Below are 24,497 nucleotides of genomic sequence, written 5' to 3' on the forward strand. Positions count from 1 at the left end.
ACTGATATTACATAGTAAAAAAAAGACTGATACCGATAAATCGGCAGATATTCTTTGTGTAGTCTATATTATAGTACAGTATATATATATATATATATATATATATATATATATATATATATATATATATATATATTATAACTTGAATTAAGAAATTAAACTAGGTAACTTTGTAGGGCAAGCAGGCTATTGCCAAACCAACAGGGGCAGGTTTATGCTGGAAGGACAGCTTTTCCAAATGTAAACATCTAAAATGAGTAAATAATATTAACAATTTTTTTTTTTCGTCACAAACTCTGTGTTGTGTATTTTCTGGTTATCAAATGAACATGCAGAACATTCATATTTAAATCATCTTTTTTGCAGTTTAATATTCACAGACACAGTATATATGTGTTGCGATCTAGGAAAACCCAACACGTGGTGAAATTGTACCTTTTTTACGTTTTGATATCATATGAAAGCTGTGTTCAAGCCCTTTCCACAACTTATTTTGTCTATAGCTTGAACGTAAAAAAAAGTTATGGCTATCTGAAGTTGGCTTTCACTTCTACTTAACGATTGCGGTCTGTCAGGAACACTATACTACATCATTACACAAACAGACTAATGTTACCCTGAAGAACACAGTTGTCCATTATTTATCATGATGGGCATAGTTTCTGAACTTTTGATCACCCCTTGTACATTTAGAGGGCTTGAATAGTGTACCTTGTAGTTTACATTTAGAAAGCAAGCACAGCACAAGTGTTCGCGCACCTGTCCATGAAACAGACTGTCATTGGACTCCTCCCCTTTAGTAACTGCATCATCCGATCCCTCATCTCTGGATGTGAAATAGTCCATTATAACATTGTTTAAGTCACCAAGATTGAGCAGATTGAGATTGAGATTGAGCAATTTTCTTGTGCTCTGCCATCTGATGATATTAATAAATTAATTAATTTAAAAAACTTTGCATGCCATAGTTTACACAGGACTGGCAGAAAAATAAGCATTTGTATACCTTTATTATATATGTTATGTGGTTTATTTTGATAGGTTAACTGTTTTTGTGGTGTTAAGAGAAAGCACCTCTGCAACGCGTTTTTAACATGAGAGAAAGACAGTCATTCTTCCTGCTGCAATAAATCGCTACACGGGTATTCCCAGATCGCATCACATATACTGTGTGTGTGTGTGTGTGTATATATATATATATATATATATATATATATATATATATATATATATATATATATATATATATATCTTGATATCAATAGAAACCTTGTGGGGGCGGCGGGATATCAGTCAAATTATTTTTCACTTTTGTTTATTGAGTTTTTCTTTTTCACCCAACGAAAATAAGGATACTGATAAATGCAGGGCACAAGACTCTGGCTTTCTCCATCTTCTTTGAAGATCGTATGAAATAACAAGAGAGAAAATACTGTCAAGTTCAACAGTATGATGAATAAATATTAGGATGTCATTTGATAACATGAATTTATTAACTTAAATGAACAATACATTTATTACACAATTTATTAATCTTTGTTAATGTTAAAAAAATAGTCGTTCATGTTAGTTTACAGTTCATTAATGTTTACAAACACAACTTGTTATTTTAATAATGCATAAGTAAATGCTGAAATTAACATGAACTAAGATTAATAAATGCTGTGGAAATATTGTTCATTGTTATTTGTTATTTATATATGTTAACTAATGTAATTAATGTTAACTACTGAACTTCATTTAAGAATGATCGCAGCTGAGGCATTAAGTGCATGGCACAATGTAGAAATGTTGTCACTCAGTTTTTCAAGATCAGTTTTAATCGTTTTAATTAAACCGTTAATAGATTTGAACAAAGAAACAAAGTGTTACTACGCACAGTTCGTATTGATTGCAAATTAGGGGTGTAACGGTACGTGTATTCATACCGGACCGTTTTGGTACAGGGCTTTCGGTACGGTGCATGTGTGTACTGAATGACTGAATGTAATATTTTGGTTCATTTTCGTGTTTCCAAACGAACATATTAAGTGGCGGAAGTCTCCGCGTTCAGCGCAAATCCCGCCCTGCAGCAAGGCCGGCGACACACTGGATGCATGGCACAAGCGTCTCAGCTGCGTGGCGTGTCCGTTTTTAATTCGGCTCCCATGTTAGAGCTTGCAGACTGCCTGCGTGAGACACGCGTGCATGCTAGAAATAGAACCGACGCCTATATTTCACGCGACACGCAAGCATGTTGGAAGCGTTTCCAGGCAAAATAGAATAGGAAAATATGTTTATATGTAATTTTGTACACAAATACATATTAATTCATGACACTTTGATGTTTAAAAGTCTACAGGTATATTCAGATATAAATGTAATTTGAAAAATAAATTAATAATTATCGATTTTAAAATATTGCACCTGTCAAACATAGTCTATTTTGCCGTCAATACATTTGACAGGTGCAATATGCCAGTGTGTCACTGGCCTAAGGTTTTCAAAATGCATCACGCGAGTGTGAACATCCCTACAACTAGGAAAAAAACGATTGTAATTCAAACGCAGCTCCCGTCGGCATTTAAACAGACCTTTACTCTTAATTCTGATCGGGCCAACGCAATAACGAAATTTGAGCAGGTCTAAAAACTGAAACTGTTGACGCCGCACTTTACACTTTGGAAAAGTTATATATATATATATATATATATATATATTTTAAATATGAGCAGGCCTATAAGCTGGGATTGGTAATGCTGCACTGTAATCATAGTTATTTATTTATAATTTTCATTATATTTTATTATATGATATTGGTTTGAGACTGAGAGTATTTTATTTAGTGCAGAACCTTGCAGCAGTATTTTATTTCTTATTCTTTTTTTATATATGTTTTATTAAAAAGTATTTAAAAAAAGTGTAAACAAATTGTTAAAAAAAAGTTTATAGTAATAAATAACCTGCAGTTTAATGTTTGCATTTCTTTCCCTTACTGTACCGAAAATGAACCGAACCGAACCGTGACTTTAAAACCGAGGTACGTACTGAACCGTGATTTTTGCGTACCGTTACACCCCTATTGCAAATACAAAAATAAGACAAGTAAAGAAAACGTGGTACTTATTAAAATATTCACCTTTTACTTAAATATATGAACACAGAAATCCGCTGTTATCTGGTTAATATAACGTTTCCCATTCTATGACTAGTAAAATAATGGCAACTTACTCTGATGAACACCGCTCTCTTTGAAGTATCTGTGAGCGCTGCGTCTTCTTCTTGTTTGACAGGTGTCAGCGTTAAGGCACAGTACTGCCATCTGGGAGCTCATCCAGGGTATTAGTGATGGAGTATTTACATGTGGTGTTATCATAAGAGAACTGTTCATTTTAAATATTGCAGTTATCACTAATACCAGTATATTGTCACACACTAAATGAACACAATATAGATAATTGTTGCTTTGAATATCACGGTTATCGTCAATACCAGTATATCGCTACACCCCTAATATATACTCACCTAAAGGATTATTAGGAACACTATATTAATACTGTGTTTGACCCCCTTTCGCCTTCAGAACTGCCTTAATTCTATGTGGCATTGATTCAGCAAGGTGCTGAAAGCATTCATTAGAAATGTTGGCCCATATTGATAGGATAGCATCTTACAGTTGATGGAGATTTGTGGGATGCACATCCAGGGCACGAAGCTCCCGTTCCACCACATCCCAAAGATGCTCTATTGGGTTGAGATCTGGTGACTGTGGGGGCCATTTTAGTACAGTGAACTCATTGTCATGTTCAAGAAACCAATTTGAAATGATTTGAGCTTTGTGACATGGTGCATTATCCTGCTGGAAGTAGCCATCAGAGGATGGGTACATGATGGTCATAAAGGCATGGACATGGTCAGAAACAATGCTCAGGTAGGCTGTGGCATTTAAACGATGCCCAATTGGTACTAAGGGGCCTAAAGTGTGCCAAGAAAACATCCCCCACACCATTACACCACCACCACCAGCCTGCACAGTGGTAACAAGGCATGATGGATCCATGTTCTCATTCTGTTTACCCAAATTCTGACTCTACCATCTGAATGTATCAACAGAAATTGAGACTCATCAGACCAGACAACATTTTTCCAGTCTTCAACTGTCCAATTTTGGTGAGCTCGTGCAAATTGTAGCCTCTTTTTCCTATTTGTAGTGGAGATGAGTGGTACCCTGGTGGGGTCTTCTGCTGTTGTAGCCCATCCGCCTCAAGGTTGAGCATGTTGTGGCTTCACAAATGCTTTGCTGCATACCTCGGTTGTAACAAGTGGTTATTTCAGTCAAAGTTGCTCTTCTATCAGCTTGAATCAGTCAGCCCATTCTCCTTTGACCTCTAGCATCAACAAGGCATTTTCGCCCACAGGACTGCCGCATACTGGATGTTTGTACCTTTTCACAACATTCTTTGGAAACCCTAGAAATGGTTGTGTGTGAAAATCCCAGTAACTGAGCAGATTGTGAAATACTCAGACTGGCCCGTCTGGCACCAACAACGATGCCACGCTCAAAATTGCTTAAATCACCTTTCTTTCCCATTCTGACATTCAGTGTGGAGTTCAGGAGATTGTCTTGACCAGGACCACACCCCTAAATGCATTGAAGCAACTGCCATGTGATTGGTTGATTAGATAATTGCATTATTGATAAATTGAACCGTTGTTCCTAATAATCCTTTAGGTGAGTGTGTGTATATATATATATATATATATATATATATATATATATATATATATATAATCATTATATTGTGTTGCGACGAAATACAGTAGATTTCTAATATTGTCATGTCATGACCGATATAATAAGCATGCGTTCTGGGTCACAGTGCGGCCGGAATAAACACCAGCATTGACTGAGTGGCTGCGATCAGCTCCAGTGGCAGTAACTCAGGCTTTAATGTCCTGCAGACATGTGCCGTGATGCGCAGATCAGCTCTAGTCTTTAACATCACTGAATCTGCTGTTAAAATTGAATCATCCATTCATTATATCATGATGTAAAACTAAGAATTAGAATCATTGTAATGTGACGATCATATATTGGTGCGTACAGATCATTTGAAGCAGCGGACTCAATCAAGTTTGAGCTCATCCACGCATCTCTACACTACACTGACCTGGGTTGCCAGTAGCAATCAATGGAGTGCTGGAGTAGCTGGACATAATTAGCAATTACACAATTCAGAAGCATTTAATCTGTGTTATATGTTTCATTAAAAAAAATTTCACATCGGCGGCATATTCACTGATACCGATATATCGGCAACAGGCTCATATCGGCGATATCAGTTGGGCTGTAGTATATGTATGGCATTGAATCTGAATATATATATATATATATATATATATATATATATATATATATATCAGGGATGGAAATTAACTTTTTTAACCGACAATGTGTAACTGCATGTGAAAATTAATACTACAAGATCTACAATACTTAAGCAGTTTATTTAATCTCAAGTCTCAATGAAATACTGACATTTTCTTTTTCAGTGATGCTCAAAAATGCTGCCTATCAAGGCAGCTTACTAGGTTTTGAAACAGCCGACTCTTGCTGAAGTAGCTCATTCTCTCAAGTCTGTAGCCCAAGCGGATGATACACTGCACTGAACTTTTTTTAATGCCCAGAAACATTTTTGCGATATTCTAAACAGTTTTTGTACGCATTAATAATGTTTTATTTAATTCCAAAGGAAAGGATTCACCGGTATAAGTGTATATATATATATATATTTTTTGTATTTATTTATTTATTTATTTTTTGCGGTTGAGGGAACACGTAGGGAAAAGTCCCCTGTTCAACACTGTATCACTGAAAGAAATCTCGGCTCGCAAACTTTTACGCCATCGACAAACGAACGCACAGCGTTTTTAATACATCGTTTTTAAGCGTCTCGTCACGCCAGAGCTGTCAAACGTGTGTAGCAATACAATGTTGTTTCTACAAACAAAAATGAACAGCTTAACAACTTACTAGCCAACAGAGCTAACTTCTGAAAAAGTACTTGAAGACTGGAAATAAAATGCACCCCCCAGACAGCAGTTATTAGATGTTTGGAAAAATTGTTAGCCTGAATGCAATGTAAGTCGCTTTGGATAAAAGCATCTGCTAAATGCATAAATTTAAATTTAATTTAATTTAATTTAATTTAATTTAATTTAATTTAATTTAATTTAATTTAATTTAATATTTTTCTGGTCTATGACAAGCCCCCTCCCCTCGGGTATTTTGTGCAGTAGGATTGCATAGAATTATTAAATATAAGAGTCTATCAGTTAAAATTTCGAAATAAACCTTCATCGATCAGTGCTTTTTTTAACTTTTACTTTTGATGTACTTAAGTACATGTAAAATCTAATACTTTTGTATTTTTACTCGAGTAAAATTTAAAAAGGCGTACTTAAAATTCCTGAAGTAATATTTTATAAGGTTACCTCAACTTTTACTCAGGTACTTGATTTGTGTACTTTGGCCACCACAGGTTAAGTGTCTTTTTACAGCAACCTTATACCACATTTAATAACCTAGAGGATGCATGTTAGTATCATCAAGTCTACATTTTAGTATTTAAATGCTAAATTTTCTATTTTCTGAAAGGATACCAGCCCAGTGAGAGCTTTCTAAGTGTAGAATGTGTTGATTTCTGCTCAAATAACAGCACATAAAATGTCTGACACAGAAGCATGCAGAAGTGTTGTTATTAAGCAGTGTTTTGGCTGGAGTTGGTTTATATTGAATGAGGTCATTTTAAGCTGATCCACAGACATCATAGCTCAAGGTCAACACTCATCTTGTTTCATCTTCAGCCACTGTCCATTAAAACAATATAAAATCCACAAACTGTAAACCAGCCAAACAACCCCTGACACATTTTCAATATTATTACATTAAACCGAGTTTGATTGATAATGTAATATTGGGCTAAGGCAAAACATCAATCATGGCAAGTATATTAATTATTTAATATTGCAGTGTAATGCAGGAATCGATGCGGGTGTGTTCAGGGAGGAACGAGAGGGATGAAATCTGTGCTCCCCGCAGACCTGGAGGAAATGGACAGATAAAAAATAGAAAGATGTAGCTTAAAAAAATGAAATGGTGAAGATGTACCAGTTCAATAAAAATTTATATTCATTTGCTGATAATGTCTTCCTGTGTCTGCACTCAGCAGTGCTGGGATTTGGTTTGAAGGCTCTAATTGAATTAGGACGCTTTTTTTCTGCACAGACGTGTGCCAAAGAGAGACAGATACAATTAGAAGAATACAATAATTTAGCCATAGACAGGGGAAGCCGCTAAATGACCTAAAAAAGAGAGAGAGAGATGGAGGGAGGGAGGGTGCAAATGTAATAAGCGCTTGTGAAATTGAATAAGTGATTATAAAAAGAAAACAGAATTAGTGTGATGAGAGGAAAGGAAAGAAAAGAGTGATTGTCTCTTTCGTGAGGAATGGTTTACCTCTAATTGTTCTTCATTAAAGGATTACATCTCTCTGTCACCACCGTAACTTATTTTTAGCCAGTGCTCAAACAAATTTCTGCTGCATTAGTGTGTTACATTAGAATATCTGTTAGCTTGCGCTGGCCTTGCCGTGTTAAGGTGGAAATGGTCACCCAGAAAAGCCATAATCAGAAAGAATTTTAGTAGTAAAAGGTTGCTGGAGAAAAAGAGATGGATGGATGGATGGTTCTGTGGAGGGGAGAGTGGTGGAGTGGGTTTCACTTGGGATTTTCTGTCCTTGATTACTGGAGTCATTTCTGAGCTGCCAAGGGCTAGTTAACATCATGTTTCCTAATCATGCTTCTTTGTCAAACACACACACACACACACACAGTGCTTGCCTCGGTGTCATCTTTATATCTTTTTTTGTCTTTACCCTTTATATATTTAGTAAGTTCCATGAAATAACTGACTTAAAAACAGTTTTTAGCTGGTAAAAATACTAGTGGCCTAAGACTTTTGCACAGTACTGTATATGGGTATATATGACATGGTTGTTTGAGACATGCAAAGCTACACATTGCATCAATTACGGTTAAAAGAATTGTTGCCGAGCATACAACAAGTCAGAAACATATTAACCACAGCACTAATATTTCAATTTTAAATCATACATATTTGCTTATTTAAATCCAGGTGGCTTTTTTTTTGGAACATGGGTAATGAATTAATGAGACAGTGAATGGTTATTTAATGTAAACACACCCACACAGCATCTGTGTGTATCATTTTTCTCATGAAGACCAGCTGTCTTTAACCAGTGGCATTTCTGATTTCCTCTCTAACTCTCTCCACTTTTAATTGTTTTAAAGAAAGTAAAAGCCCTTTTAACATTTTCTGCTCTCAGAGAGCATGATAAATACAGTAAATCTGTTAAATACAGTGAATATGGGTGATCTGTGAGAGGAGGAGAAAGAGTGGGAGCTCAGGGTGACAAGACGCTAGCTATCTTTGCATTATTTACAGTGGAGCAAATTTGTTCTTGTGTTGCAGGGAAACAGGGAACATCAAAGCTGGATTAGAACATCTGGTAAGTTCTGCTCCCCCCCCCCCCTTCAGTGTTTTCTCATTCTTTGATATCTGCATCCAAAATGAATGTTCAACAATTGCCTTTGAATAGCTTGAGCTGTCAGACAGACTCAGAGGTCTCTCTATAACTCCCACACGATCGCCTGGGTTTTCATGTCAGTCGATCTTTCGTTTGTCCCCTTCCGTTTTTTATTTTATTTTTGCTTTTGTCTTTTTCGCTGAAAGGTGTTGTGTTAAATAATTTCTTTCCCCTGTAAGGATGAAGTTTGTGTGTTCTGTAAATGTTTTTGAGTCAGTTGGAGCGATTCAGAAAATGGATTCAGCAGTGGAGAGTGAGATTGTTTTGATCTGTATCCTCAAGCTGTTCTGTTGCCAGTTGAACGTTCATTCGTTGTACGGCTAACAGACTCATGTCAGGCACACGTTACCTCTGAACACATCTGGAAAGATCACAGTTTCTTCCGTTTTCTACCTTCCTGCCTCCATCTCTATGGATGTAGGGCACGCTGTTGGCCCTTAAAATGAGCCCTAGGGACTGTTTAAAAATGTAACGTCCAACATTTCCTGGGTTTTCTGCAGCCTTTCTAATCCAGGGTCAGAGTGCCATGCACTGGAGTTAAAGGGCTGCTTTTCTCCTTCTGGGTGGAACCGAGTTTCCATTTCTGCTGTTTTTTTTTCTGTGGGATGAATAATGGAGAGAGGTCACAGCGGGGTCCTGACTCTCTGAATGTACACTCACCTCCCTCAGCTCCACACCCTGAATATTAAACGCAGGCCTGGCCCTTTAAGGGTCACTCAACACACCTGAACTTAATCCTTATCAATTATCATGCTTATTTTCTCAAATCAAATCTTTATCACATATTCCTGCTCATTCCTTCTCAAGATCTCTACTGCTAAGAAACCCTCACATTAGTGCTTATGACACATCAGAAGTTGATTATTCTTAAAAACATGAGGCATCCAGATTCAGTTTACATTTTTGGACTGGTCTATGTTTCCACGGTCGAACCAAATATTGCATGTTGATCTGTTGCATTGAAAATTTCAAAAACTCGATTGAATTATCTGAACATTGTTAACTTAGTTGAACCAACTGAACAAAATCAATGCATCCTCAACACAAAATTGAGTTTTGACCTCCAAAATCTTTTACAGTGTTCATCAAACACAGCACCAAACCATGTGTGTATTGAAAGTGTGAATCTGACAGAATACACAACCAAGCAACCCCACAGAACACTAATCACCCCAATGGTGACTTCATATAACTTTTACAACAAAATATGATAATAAAAACTACATAAAGCCAAGACATTTATGATTCATGAATAACATATTTACGTTATCATAAGACGCCAATTCTTTGCTAAAATGCTAATTATTCAGTGATCAAAATGAGCAGCATATCAGCCTGTTCTTGTCAAAAGAATGGTTAAAGGTTGCATAACTAAATGGCTCAAAATCAACTTTATGCTACTTTTTCTAAATTCAATAGTTCAATAAACCTTTAAATTAGAGTTTGTCTGACAAAACAAAGGTTTGTAGATTTATTTATTTTTAATTAATTCATTAATTTTTATATAATTGTGTTTTGTTAGTCTATCCTGAACTATAATTTTGTGGATAGGTATAGACACTGCATCCCATCAAACACTTAGATTAGAGTTCAGCAAATATGTGTTTTTAGATCATTTTAATATCCAGTATGTTTAAGATGCAACAAAATACTTATAATTACTTACTATCCCTATGCTCAATCATGAAGTGCTGTGCTCGTCACAGAGAAGTGATGAAATATCCATAATGTGAATGGATAACAGAGTACCTTCTGGTATTTTTGGTGTTGCTTGTAATAAATCACATTATATTTGCAAAAATAACTTAATAATCCACAACATTTATTTTTCAACAAATGTTTTTGTGCCAGCTGTTATAATCAAAAAAGGTTTATGTCAGTGGAATATGACTGCATTATTTCATTCTGCCATACAGCATAATTTACAGTCACTATTATTTTATTATATTATTATTGCCATCATTATTATTTTATTTATATTTGGAATTATAGACTAAACTAGAGATGCATTGATCCAATACGCATTATCAGTATTGGTTACGACTCTGACATTTCTGCCGGATCGGGTATCAGTCAGACGAGACCAATCCAAATCCAGTATTGTTCGTATGCTATTATGTGTTATTGTTAAGCCCCACGAAAGGCACAAAATCATTATGAAGCACCATAAAGTCCAGCTCCAAGTGTACTAAAGTCGTTCCATAGTTTAATGTGAGGCACAGATGAATGTTTAAGTCAAGTTCACGTAACTCTTCTCTCCTCTGCGGCTGTCTGCCATACTCTCTTCAGCATTTAAACTGTATAATGTAAGACAATGAAATTCTCTCCAAGAGCGCACAATAACTGAAATGTAAAACTGTTGAAAGAAAAGGCTCATTAAACTATCACACAGATTTAAGACACTAAGCATTCGATATCTTTTTTCTTTGTGCTTAGAACGTGTCTATGCGTAGCTCCATGTTGCTTCAAGTGCATCATTCTGCCGCTCTGTATTGGAGCTTTTTGTAGTCTAATACTTTTGCAGAATGAAAGATTATTTATATAATTTGCCATTAATAATCGAATGTATAGGACTCCTATCTCATATGTTGCTTCCTCATTACTGTGCTATACATTTTTTTTAAAAATGTCTTTTAATTTTATAGTACAATTTTATATATAAATAAATCTACTTGTTTTCATGAATGTATTTTACAACAATACAAAGAGCAATGTGTAACATTTTACCAGATTTAGTTCTAGTGTACACCTATTTACATTTATTTGTTGCCCACTGAATTTCTTTCATATTAAAAAAATTGGGTGCTCATGTTTTTTTAGAATAACTTTTGCTGTTTAATTAACCACTAACCTAGTTTATAATAGTATTTTTGTCATAAATTATGATTACATTTTTTTCATTTGTTATTTTTCATTAAAATGAAGTCTGTATTTAGCAGATTTTGTTTAACACACAAAAGAGTGACGTTTAGGTGAACACACAGAAGTATAGAAATGGTATCGTTGCATCCCTAGACTAAAGCGTAATATCTTTTCAATCACATGACTTAGTATGATTTAGTTGAGTATCCTTTTAACCATACCACCAGGATGGCACGATTTCCAGAGAATAAACCATTTTTTATTCATTTTGACTGTGTGTCGCAGGTTAATGTGTAATTAACTCATCTTCATTAGGATAGAGAAATGGACAGATGTAGAGGGAACAGAGCATGAAAGGAAAGATAGAGCAGGGCTGATGGAAAGAGAGATTTGACAGAGGAGTGAGTGAAAGGGGAGGAGAGTTTATGAGCGCATGCATTGATCTACAGCTGTATAAAAGCACAGTGAATTATTGAAAAGAAGATTACATGCATAACCCTCTTGAATCAATATGTCTGTTTGAAAAGAGTCTCTCTACATGACCAATCCAGTGTGTCAAGTTAATAAATAAATATTTAAATTTAAGTAATAAAAATAAATATATCTTAAATGGTATTATGTATGTCTTAATTATTTTATTATGTGATATTGTGTTTTTGGGGATAGAAAAACAGGACTTGTAAACATCGGATTAAATTAAAATTTATGTTAATACTGCACATTTCAAAATGAAAATGTGGCTCTGTTCTGCAGGTTTGCTGTTTCAGAGCAGTTCCCATTCGCAGTCAATAAATATTGAACATTTATGATCTACCACTGATGAATTATGACAACGGTTAGTTGGTGGTGATTATATTGTAATGTGTTGTAAACTGTCCTAATCTCACACGTTTTGAAATGAGCAACCAGCGATAGTAAAGCAGAGACACTTCAAAATAAGAGTCTATTTGCCTATTAAGGGCTTGTTTATAATTAAAGGTCCCACCATCTATTTTTCCTGGTTATTATTGGTATTTTGATTACAGAATAAACATTCTCTGGCATTTAATTGAAAGTAAAATATTGTAGCTTCTCTATGAATATAAATAAATTAAATACTTTTGCTTTTAAATGTCTTATTATATCTTTATTATGGGAAAACAAAACAAATGCAAACTATCGAGTGTCTGCACTATTTCTCTCCACAAGTTATGACCGATGAAAAAGAAGTTTCTGTTCTCATTTAAAAGAGTTGAGTGTGCTTGTTAAGCCTCTCACACTATGCTGATAGTGAAATTTACATGCTGTACACTTAACTGTGGTGTATGTGTAAAAACTGAAGTATAATTTGGGCTACACATTAGAAAATCGCAGTGTTTAATACCTTTAAAGTGCTGTTAAATCTATTCAGACTATTTAGATAAACACAGTGCAGTGGTCTGAAGAAAAAAATCTGTATCATTATTATTATTTTTTATAGTGCCATGGCCTTTGCATATTACAGCTTTAACATGTTAAATGTGTTTCAATTGGCATTTCCACCATTGGATGTAATTTGAGATTTGATTGTCTGTGATGCGTGTACAATATGTTACTCTTAGTCGATTAATTTGATCAGCTAAAGTTTACAGCAGTAGTTGGACATTATTTGTGCATTAAATGCGATGAGGTCGTAGTTCCAGTAAAACATGCAGACATGTTTCGTATTCAGATCTACGATTCCTGAAAATTTGAATATGAGAAAATTGCATCTGGGAAATTTATAGTGGACTTTATAAAAGCTGGAAGATTGCGTCCGCTCGTCAGACAGCAGGTGCTGCAGTATTTTATCAAGATTTGTGTCGATGAACAGTAAGTCTACTCCCCCTGCATTCCTCCCCGAAATACATTTACATTCACCCTGCAAATATGATCCATAAACAGCCCTCTTCAGATCTACCAGTGTTAAAAGATGGAAAACTTTACAAAGTCTAGACGAAGGCAACTTTATAACCTTAAAAGTAGCTACTTCTAAACTTGCGTTCCCAAAAATATCCAGTTATCAAAACTGAGCTGTGTTTCCACAACATTTTCAATAAAATTTGTATCCTCTTAGTTTTGCCAAATGGCGAACACAGTTTAAATGGCAAATCACATTTAACCTTATTTTTTTGTGGGACCATTATGGTTATGCTTATTAGCTTTTGTGTGGAAAAACTGAGGATTTTTATTTGTTTTTCAGTGTATTTTTGGTTTATTGCTTTACTGATCTCTACAATTTTTCTTCATTATATAGGCCTGAATCTAGCCTAGACCAGATGTACTGAACTAATCACAGTAAAAAAAAAAAAAGTGAACACCCTCTTACTACTGTAGTATGTATGAATGTTCTGTCGTAATCTCATGTCCATCAGATTTAAAAATGCAAAAATGATATGTAAAACTGATTTTCCCCATGGGCTTTAGCTTTTGAGGCCTTGTTTATTTGTAATGAATTATTTACGATTCATATTAGCACGAACGATTGCGAGAAACAGCTCTGTTTTGGCTCCAGATCTTTGGCTGCTTAATAATAGATTTATCCCATAACATCATCAAAAGCACCTGTCTTCCTCGAACTGAACGAGGGAAGATCAGGGCTTTAGAAATCAATGGAGCGGGCTCCAGCGCTCGTCTCAGTCCACTCCGGCTCTCTTCCTCTCGCCGTGTTTGCCAGTAATTTGATTCTGGGATAAAGAGGTGATCTGACAACACCTCACCGAGTGTCAGCTAAATGAAAGCCGAGGAGCTGCGCGAGGATAATTTGCAAGCAGATTTACATGCTTATTACACTAATGATTTCATCAGATTGGAGGTGTCTGCGAGTCTGCCACGGGCCTCCGTCTCCCTGCATTTGTGAAATAAGCCGCCCGGCTAAATGATGGAGTCGTCAGGCTGACCTTTAACCTGACGCCTGCCCAAACATAATTGCATGTCATACTGATAGAGGGGACGGGCACGGCTTTCATATCCCGCCGCTTTATCTCTCTCTCTCTCCGTTAAGATTCGTTCCTCTTTGCATAGATCTCACAACAGAACAAAAACAACAAAGAAGTATCTCCATTTCCAAACGATGGTTTTGGATTTAGCGCGAGGTCCTGGCGTATATATATCACGCCGGGCGAACTGGTCCCTTACTGTATACGCATTATCTAAATGGTATCTCTGAATGTCAAGGGCATAAAGGAAATTAAATCGGAAAGTGCAGATAGAGCAACGGCGATTTTATCTCCTGATGATTGCAGTTTTGATAGGTATTCCAGTGAATTTCATTTTCTCCGGATGGCGAGGAGATGAGTTAGCCGCCACATTTGTTCATTTTTCTACTACATGATTTATGTGAGTTGAGTGTGAGCCCAATGCCCAGCCCACTCTGGCTCGAACACACACACACACACACACACACACACACACACACTAATACACGTGCATGTCAAAAAAGTCTATTAATACAATTGCCTTCCATTTTGGCCCGAGTCTTCTGTGTGTGTGTGTGTGTGTGTGTGTGTGGAGGGGGAGGGAGGGTGTGTTTGTGTGAATTGCGCGGTTTAAGGCGAGGACCGCCGCGGTTAAACCTCTGTCATCACTCACGCTTGTTTACATTCTAAATGCGTAATGAAATCTTGTTGGCAATAATCAAGGAAATAAAAGTTTGGGAAAATTGTAAAAGTGGTGAAGTTTGAGAAATGAGCGTCAGGCGGCTAAATAACATTTTGGGGCAGGAAAGCTTATTATTATGCAGCGGCAGTGCCTACTGTAGACACAAAGATGAACAGCCTCTGCTTTCCTAAATGCTGTTAGCGCCGTCCTGAAGTATGGCACATTGTAAAAAGGCCTCCGATTTCATATTGAGATTATATTTAAAAAAGATATCCATACACAACATTATATTTTATAGACGCCCGGCCCAGAACTCCTGATATGCAGTATTTGTTATAAATATATAAATAAACATATTGCACTGGAGCCCATCTCTACCCTGATCTTATAGACCTGGATATTAAAAACAGAATATTGCATTTTCTAGGGGGATCCTGTATCGTAATGCTGCGGTCCTTATTTTTTTTTTTTTTTTTTTTAGGTTAAGGAATGGGCCAGAGGTTGGAAATAACAAATGAAAAATGACTATAAATGAGGATGAAGAAGTCAGATGAGATGAGATGAGCGATGAGTAACAGAATAAACTCTGTATATACCATATAGGCCGTATACACTATATACTGCTGTTCAGAAGCTTAAAGTTGCAACAATGATGAATTTAATAAAAAATACACTCAAATATGTAATGTAAAATAGTATTACAGTTAAAAATCTGAATGTAATTTATGCCTGTGATCAATGATCTTTTAGGAATCATCCTGATATGTTGATTAGCTGCAGAAGAAACACTTCTGATGATTAAAGTTTAAAAATAGCATTTATTTCAAATGAAATTTGGTGTAACAATGTAAAATCCACACACACATATATGTATATATATATATATATATATATATATATATATATATATATTATGACTCCCTAAAATGATATTTTACCCAAAAATGAAGATTCTGTCATTTTTATTATAAGATTCTGTCAGATATTTTGAACAATGTTGGTAGCAAAACAGTTGATGGTAGCGATTGACTCCCATATTATATATATAAAAAAAATACTCAATGGCTAGCTATTGGTTCACAAACATTTTTCTAAATATCATAGGGATTTAGAGAGAGAGAGAACATCCAGACTACTAGAATTCTTCAAATGTACTTAATGGACATGAGCCGTGAATATAATGGTTTGCAGGAGGGATATGGACAGAATATGGACAGTAAAGGTAGAGGATGAGTGTAGCTGTAGACAGTAGGAAGCAGAGAAGAGCTCTGAGCAGTGTGGATGTGGATCTGCGCTGAGTGTTTATGCAGGACACTGTGTGTGATGTGATTGCAAAATTAAGATGCAAATTATGGTTGTTGAAGAGAATTTGGTATATTTTAACTTACATATTTTGAAAATACTGTATTCAAATCACTTCTGGCGTATTTTATGCCGGCAGGATGGACATGTTAAGCTTTGGCAAAGCATGTAAGCAAACTCAGACGAATAAATTTTATCGGTTGAAAAGTCACCAACTTTCTCACCTCAGCTGTTGAAATTCCCGTCACTGAAGAGACAAAAATCGGTTGTCCTGATGTCATAAACAGGATGGCCTTTTCTTAAAGGGGCGGATTCCCCAATACAACAGCGTGGACAACCATTCAAGGGACACGGACAAACTCTTCTTTTTTATTAATTATATATATATATATAAATAAAGGTTTCTTTTGAGAAAAAATACTGTCGTATCAAATACAAACAGAAACTCCAGGTCTTCAGAGCAACCCAGCACAATAAAAGTTAGGTTTAAATTGAAGAAACAGTGACAGAAATGTATTACTTAATGTAATTGTAGTACTACTACTAATGATACAATTAATTATTAAAACATTATTGTTTAAAGAATATTTACCCGAAGATTTTTTTCCCTAGAATTTTTTATTTATTTATTTACAAATATTTCTGAAAAACATTTTTTTTATATTTATTTATTAAATCATTAATTAGAGATGCTTTTAATTATTACATATTGATATTAAAATGAAATCCAAAAAAATTAGAATGTGGTAAACATTTGGAAAACAGAATTTGTTAAAAAATAAAACTGAATTTGTGTGTGTGTGCCTGTGTACTTACATAGTAACTAGATGTGTATGTAGTATGTAGCCATAGTGCAAGTACCCATAGTTACATAGTATCTACAGCTGTAATATTTCTGTAACTACACATACCTGTATGTAACAACCTTCAGGATGGTTTGTGTAAGTAAAAATGTGTAACACACATTGGTAACAACACTTTTGGTAATAAAAGTACAAATATGTTACAGCACTTTTTGGTAAAGATAATGTAACGCTTTATATTAGACTTGTAAGTACACTGGTATTACAGTGGTGCACCAACTCCAACTCCAGATCCAACTCCTCACACTTTACATATCCCTAAACCTACCCATCTCCACCCACTGGATCAAATGGTTTCATTACTCTTATACATGTTGTTGTTACAAAATGTAGTTATATAATTCCTGTTACACAAGTTCTTAGTGTAGTGAAAAGTGTTGTTACCAATGTCCTGTTACACATTTGTACTTAGACAAACCATCCTGAGGGCTGTTACATGTGTGTGTTACAGAAATATTACAGCTGTAGATATTATGTACCAATGTGTGCTTACACTGTGGCTACATACTACATACACATCTAGTTATGATGTAATACACAGGTATCAGGGACGCTTAATATAAAGTGGAATTTTGAAATAGATAAAACTGAATGTGGGGAAAAAAATACAATGGGTTTCATAGGTGCCTGCTTGAGCAGCAAATCATCATATTATCATACTGATTTCTGAAGGATCACGTGACACTGAAGACTGGAGGAATGATGCTGGAAATACAGCGGAGCATCACAGAAATAAAATACTTAAAATGGAAAAATGGAAAAACCAAGTTTTTTGTAATAATATTTCACAGTACTACAGTTTTTTTACTGTATTATATATTTTGTATATAATATAATAGTATTACCCAAGTAATTGTTTTCTTTAATTTAGCACAGGTTTGATGCTCATTTAGCACAGATCTGAGCCTATCCACCTCAGTTTTTTGAAAAATAAATATAAACCTGTGCTAATTGGAAAAAGCTGACAAGAAGATTGAATGCACAGTTTTGGTGATAATATTGCATAGTAACGCTTAAATGTCTGTCACTTTAGACCACGAACACCAAGTTAGGTAAACGCTTTACATCACAGCACAAGAGTTAAACATGGTCTCTATTTAGTCATCATGTGCACATTCTCATGTTGTTCCATTTTTTTTTCACACAATGAAAGGAATGACAAAAAGATGAGTAAATACTAGCAGAATAAAACATTTTGTCTGAGTGGTTCCTTTTTATTTTGAAAAACTGTTTTGGAAAAGTTTTACTGTTGCCTTACAGAAAGGTTTTGCTTACAGACAACACTGTTGTCAAAACGATCCTCGTTCGTTCACATGGATCCACGAAAGCGGCTTAAATCGCTGTATTATTCACGTCAGGTCAGTAGTTGGCGATGTCACTTGGTGAAGTAACACTATGCACCTGTGCACATACCTATACAAACCTCAATATGCCACTGTCGTTTAAATAAACAGATTTCCGTTGTTAGTATACAGGCCCCTTAATTCTTTTTAAATCAGCCGCAATGCTTTTCTTTACGTTTAAACCTTTTTGAGCAGCGCTGCAACATGGTACCACTTTTACCTGTTTCTGTAACTGTTCCTGCAGATTGGTCTTAATTAGGATTCAGAGCGTCCGCTTCATTGATTAACCGGTCAGTTGTGTTAGTTAGGACCACGGCTTCATCGTTTATTATGACTAGATCAGCTAGTGTTCTGAATCCAGTGGGACTGTGGGTGTCAAACAGTGTTTTGTAGCTTATTTGTATTATATCTGTGTCAAATTTTATCAGCTCGCTCTCTCTCTTATTGCTCAGTGTTTGCCAGAATGAGGCCTGTCTCATAATTTGACAAACTTATCTAATTATTAATCCGCCACCCATTTGTCATCCTTTGAAACTAATTATATTTTTCTTCATATTGATGTGCTTTTTTTTCTCCCTTTTGTGTGTTTTCCTTTTTTCTTTCTTGTCTAAACACTCGGTGGTGTAATATCTCTGGACACTTGCCTCAGGGTCACTTGAAACAAATGCAAATGCAATGGTAGAAATTTCATAATAAACTGTAACTAAGATGATTGCCCTGCCAGCTATTATCCTTCCATTTAAGTCGTGCGATCCGTCTGTTCTTCCGCCTCGTTATTGCAGCATGACTGGATGTTATTGTAATGAGAGAGAGAAGAGAAGAGAAGAGAAGACGGCTTTGAATTGGAGGAGAGAGAGGGGGTTTATCTGAACATTCAATAATCCTTCCTTTATTTCTGTCTGCTTGATTGATGTCCTGAAACAGTCTGATATGCTTCTGATAACAATATAAATGAGGGCAAAAAAGAGAAAAAGTAAGAGGAGCACACTCAGAAAGACCACAGAGAAGAGCAGCCCGTGTTTTTGTGAGGGCGAGGTGTCAAAAACAAGCAGATTTCCGAGCGGAGCTTGATATGTTTGTCATCCAAGACAGTTTTACATTAAAGCGGGTCATTATACTTCCCTGTCATCACCCCAAATGACATTTTTAGAAAGTGACACCTTTACAGTTTGATAAATCAAATTTCTGCTGAATAATGTGCGTTACGGCTGTCAGAGACACCCACATTCTTGCAGGATCCACATTTAAATTTCATCCTATTAGCATTTAATTTCTCTGTAATCCTACACACCTTCATAACACCAACACACACCGGGCTCTCCTGCGTTCGAGAGCAATCTATAGCCCTTTATAACTTCCCTCCCTCATCATTTTTCTTTCTTGACAATTAAGAGGCTGGAATCTAATAGTGGAGATATTGGAATTATATCCCAGCCTCTTCCAGAGCCACCGCGCTCAAAAATTCAACACGCTTAGCCCTCGTACGCATGTTTACACGCATGCACACACCCTCGCGATCCGCTGGGATTTATCGTCATTTGTACATGACTGAAGATGTGATTTCCTCTAGACTATTATTCTTGTTAACCCTGCCACTGAAGCTGTGTTCTTAGATGTTTTTATGCATTGTAGGGCTGCGTGATACCGATATTTTCAGCATGTTTGACCAATTCAAGACAACAATTTAGTCAACTTAAAAGTCAACTTAAAAATGTAACTACAACTTTATTAAAACCTTGCTAAAAAAAAAAAGTTATGTTTCAAATGCGGCACACACAAAGAAATCTAAAACAAATTAACTTCACTGTTAAAAATATATGTTCTTTACCAGGAACATTTTATTTTAACTCTTGTGGATTGTTCAAATTCACTACCCTTTCGAGTTGTTCGGGATGAAAACATCCACTCAATTAAACTGCTGTAAAAATGTATCAGATTCATATTTTTTTTTCAAATTTTTTTTGCATAAATCTGTTAATCAACCTCAGTCCTGATCAAAACTACCAAATGTTTTTAAAAAATCCAAGATTTTAACTCTTTAATTGCCAAGTTCATAAATGATGTCACTGATTTGGGGGAAAAAAACACACAAAATTACTTATTTTCAATATAAATGTAATTGTGGCTGGAATTTTTTTTTTACTTTTTATAACAGTCTTGGGCATGTCAAAGATTAGTAGCAACATTGGCTTTGATGCGTTGTTAGTTTTTGTGCAGCATTAGATTTAATTTTTTTTCTCCCTAATTTGTTGTTGGTGGCTGTTTTTGCCCCATTGACTTCCATTATAACGACATTTTTTGATTGCAAAGCCATGACACCATATAATCATGCATTCTTGATTGTTTGTGGTTTTCCCTTTTGGGAAGAGGTAAAATTTGTTAATTTTACAGTTGATCACTAGGTGGGACCATTAACCCTTTAGATAGGCCTGTGCAAAAAAAGGCTTAGTAAAAAAAAAAAATTGAAAAAAATATTTATCTGATACATTTTTACAGCAGTTTAATTGAGTGGATGTTTTCATCCACGATCATCCCGAAAGGGTAGTGAATTTGCCCACAGTGTACCATTGAGGTTTTGAAAAATTTCAGCATTTTCCCAAAATATGGGTCAAAATAAGATTTGTCACCAAAAATCATTCCATTAGCTCAAACACAGAGAAAGTTGTGGCCAAAATAAGACTCAACTTTACCCCCTAGTGGACGAAAACATCCCCAACAACGCACAAGGGTTAAGGTCCAATTCTCGCCATTAACAGACCATGAACTATGGCTTTTTGACTAATTTACTGCTTATTAGTAGTTGGTAAGTTTAGGTATTGGGTAGGATTATGTAGAATATGTTCATGCAGAGTATGTGCTTTATAAGTACTAATAAACAGCCAGTATATTGATAATAGGAATGCTAACTAGTTAATAGTGAGAATTGGTCGCTAATACTAAAGTGCTTCCCCCAATAATAACAATGGAAACTTGCACAAAATGTTTTTTTATCGTGAAAAAAAGGTTATGAAAAAAGTTTGTTCACTAAGAGGTTCTTTGAGAGATCATAAATGGTTTTTCTATGGCATCACTTCAAAATACCTTTATTTTTAAGAGTTTTGTTAAATATCTTTGCGGAAAAGATGCATGAAAGCAAGTATTGTGCAAACTTAAAAAATGTTGTCTTAAAAATGTTCTCAGTGTTCAGAAATAATACAAACAAACAACTAAAATGCTACTGATACTAAAGTAGTGTTTGTCTATTCAGGCTGGAGTCGTCTTGTGTAATCTTGTTTCTTCCTAATCCAGTGTTTAGACCGTTAACTGATGTGCTTCTCTGTGCTTCTAGACTCCTGCAGAACAGGCCAAAGCTCGTCTCCAACTGGTGCTTCAGGCTGCAGGTACGTCTGTTTCCATCTCTCTTAAGACTGCAAAACTTGACCGATCGCTGTGGTCACTCATTTTGTGAATATTCAGTATGCATCTGACAGGACTCCAGGGGTGTTAAGAATAAAGATCATTTAATCATAAAATGACTTATTTTGCATTAATAAGTGCAGTTACTAATAATATTACACATTTATTCCTTGGCAATACACATTTGACAATAAAGCACTGTGCTTGAGAAGCATACAAAATGTACTTTTATTAACAACAGTAACATGCAAAATCTAATTTTTAGATAAAATAATATAATACAAAAATAATATATTCTATTCTTATTGAACATACCATTATTCTTCTATAGTGTTGTACAGAACTGACTGATAACTTCAGTGATTATCAAAGGAACACTCTTTATGTGTGATTCAGTTACAGATTGTAGTTTGTGTTTTTCAAGGCACTTTGTGACTTTTCTTACTTCATACACTAATAAAAGTGCAAAACTTTGACAAAATTTGGTTTCTTGATGATTTGATATTTTGTAATAGTGGTTTTATGATTTCAAAATATAAAGCTAAAAGTAAAAAAAAAAAAATTGCATAAATGTTTATTTACACACACACACACAGTATATTTTGGTAATTTCATTAAAAAAATAACAATTAAACTGGATAATTTTTAGAGCTTTAAAGTGCTGGAAATAGTTGTGTGAAAAGCTTGAAAGTCTTTGAAATGTGCTTGCATTTCCGTCTTGTTGGTTGTACAAACCCAGAATGTAAATCTTTCGACTATTTCTGCCACAGCACCATGGTTACAGTTAGTGTTACTGTTTTTCTGTTTGATTTGTTTATCGCAGAGAACTCTGTGCAGAATTTGAATGCTTCTCGTTAGATCTTGCAGCAAACTTTATTCATTCTGCAGTGAATTCAAACACTTCTAACTGGATCTCGAAACACGGTGCAGTAAACAGTTTTACGAAACCAACACTAGTTCCCGAGTAAACCTGTTCTGAGCTCAGATCTGTTTGCTCAAACGACTAGCGTGGTTTCGTTACACTTTTGTTTCTTTTGCCATATTTGATGATATTTCTCAGAAATGGTAGCACTTACTATTTGAACAACGCAGTGTTTGTGCCAATGCAACCGCTCACAAAATTATGTTGCACTGGCAGAAAATATGGTCGCAAAATGCAACCATTTGGCTGCAGTCTGGAGCCCTGATCTGAGCACACTGCAATGGTTATTGTATCCCACAATGCAATGTGGTTGACCTTTTAAACTCAACTTGAACTGACGTGGGATGTGTGAGCCAAATAATATGCCCGTAAAAAAATATTTTCAGGTTTTATGAAAACTTTTGAGTCTCAAATACAAAAAAAAAATGCTATTTTCTTAAAACTACATAAAGAGCCTTTCCAGACCAACAAGAATTACCCTAAATGTTACACCCCAGAGACTTTAGACTGCTTTTGTGCTGTAGGGTCACAAAAAATGTCCTTAATATCTTAGTTTTGTTAGATATTTTACAGACAAAGACAGTGTTGTCTACATATTAGACTAAGTTATCCATTAAGGTTTCTAAAACAAATGCACTGTTTTTCATTCATAAATAAACATGACATTTAGAATGTCGTGACTTTTTACACATTCTGTTTTACATCCAGAAAACAGAAAAACATTACATTACCTCAAAGACAGTAATTGTTATTTCAGTTAGCAGATTAAGACAAACAGCATTGCATGAACGAACATATTTCCCTTGACTAAAAGTTTTAATTTATTTATTATTATTATTATTATTTTTATCAACTGACAGCTGTAGAAGTTAGTGATGATCAGCACTCTAGGTTTACTGAACGCTGTTTCTGAACAATGTAGAAGTTGTCTATTTATCAGCTTTCCATTTAATTGTGTGGGTTTAATATGATGATAGGTATATGGTATTAATTATTAGTTTGTTTAGATCTTAAAAAGGTCTTTAGAAATGGCAAACCCTACACTGTTAAGATGTAATTCATGCTGCAGTTATTCACATAATAGTGTCTACCAAAAATGATTTAAATGAGAATAAATATTCATAATGTAAGTCTATAGCAGTGGTTCTCAATCAGAGGACATCAGCACACTTCCACGAGAGGTTTACGATGACTGAAAACGAGCTCAAACAAGCTGAAAATAAAGATTATTTTCTAGTTATATGATGTAACTATGTGATGTTCAGTAGTTTATCATGTAAAAGTAACTGAGTAATTGGTATTTGTGAGTTAATGTGAGTAATTTACTGCCTGAACAGTTTGAACACCAAGTTTTTGAAAATTACAGAGTTTCATAATATAATTACTTTAAGTGTCATTATCACTCCTATGTCTGTGCAGGGCCTTTAAATGCCGTCTTGTGCTTGGACTCAACCAGGTTTATAATAGCTCTAAAGCATTGAAATGTGTAAAACGCGCTCTCATTGATATAATCCAGTCTGTTTGCCGTTTTACATCAACCATTATTCCTGCTCGGAGGCTTCCG

The 24,497-nt window shown here is 35.3% G+C and overlaps 1 protein-coding gene across 2 annotated transcripts in view; it reads left to right on the forward strand.

Annotated features, from left to right (window-relative positions):
• Positions 1 to 24,497, forward strand: part of LOC132108289 (serine/Arginine-related protein 53-like) — a 147,521-nt gene that overhangs the window by 67,040 nt on the left and 55,984 nt on the right. For both annotated transcript variants that reach the window (XM_059514980.1, XM_059514979.1), the window contains exons 5-6: positions 8,534 to 8,570; positions 21,944 to 21,995. In XM_059514980.1, coding sequence (XP_059370963.1) covers positions 8,534 to 8,570; positions 21,944 to 21,995 — 89 coding nt within the window. The remainder of the gene's footprint in view (positions 1 to 8,533; positions 8,571 to 21,943; positions 21,996 to 24,497) is intronic.

This window comes from Carassius carassius, chromosome 28 (genome assembly GCF_963082965.1).
Source record: "Carassius carassius chromosome 28, fCarCar2.1, whole genome shotgun sequence".
Lineage (NCBI taxonomy): Eukaryota > Metazoa > Chordata > Actinopteri > Cypriniformes > Cyprinidae > Carassius > Carassius carassius.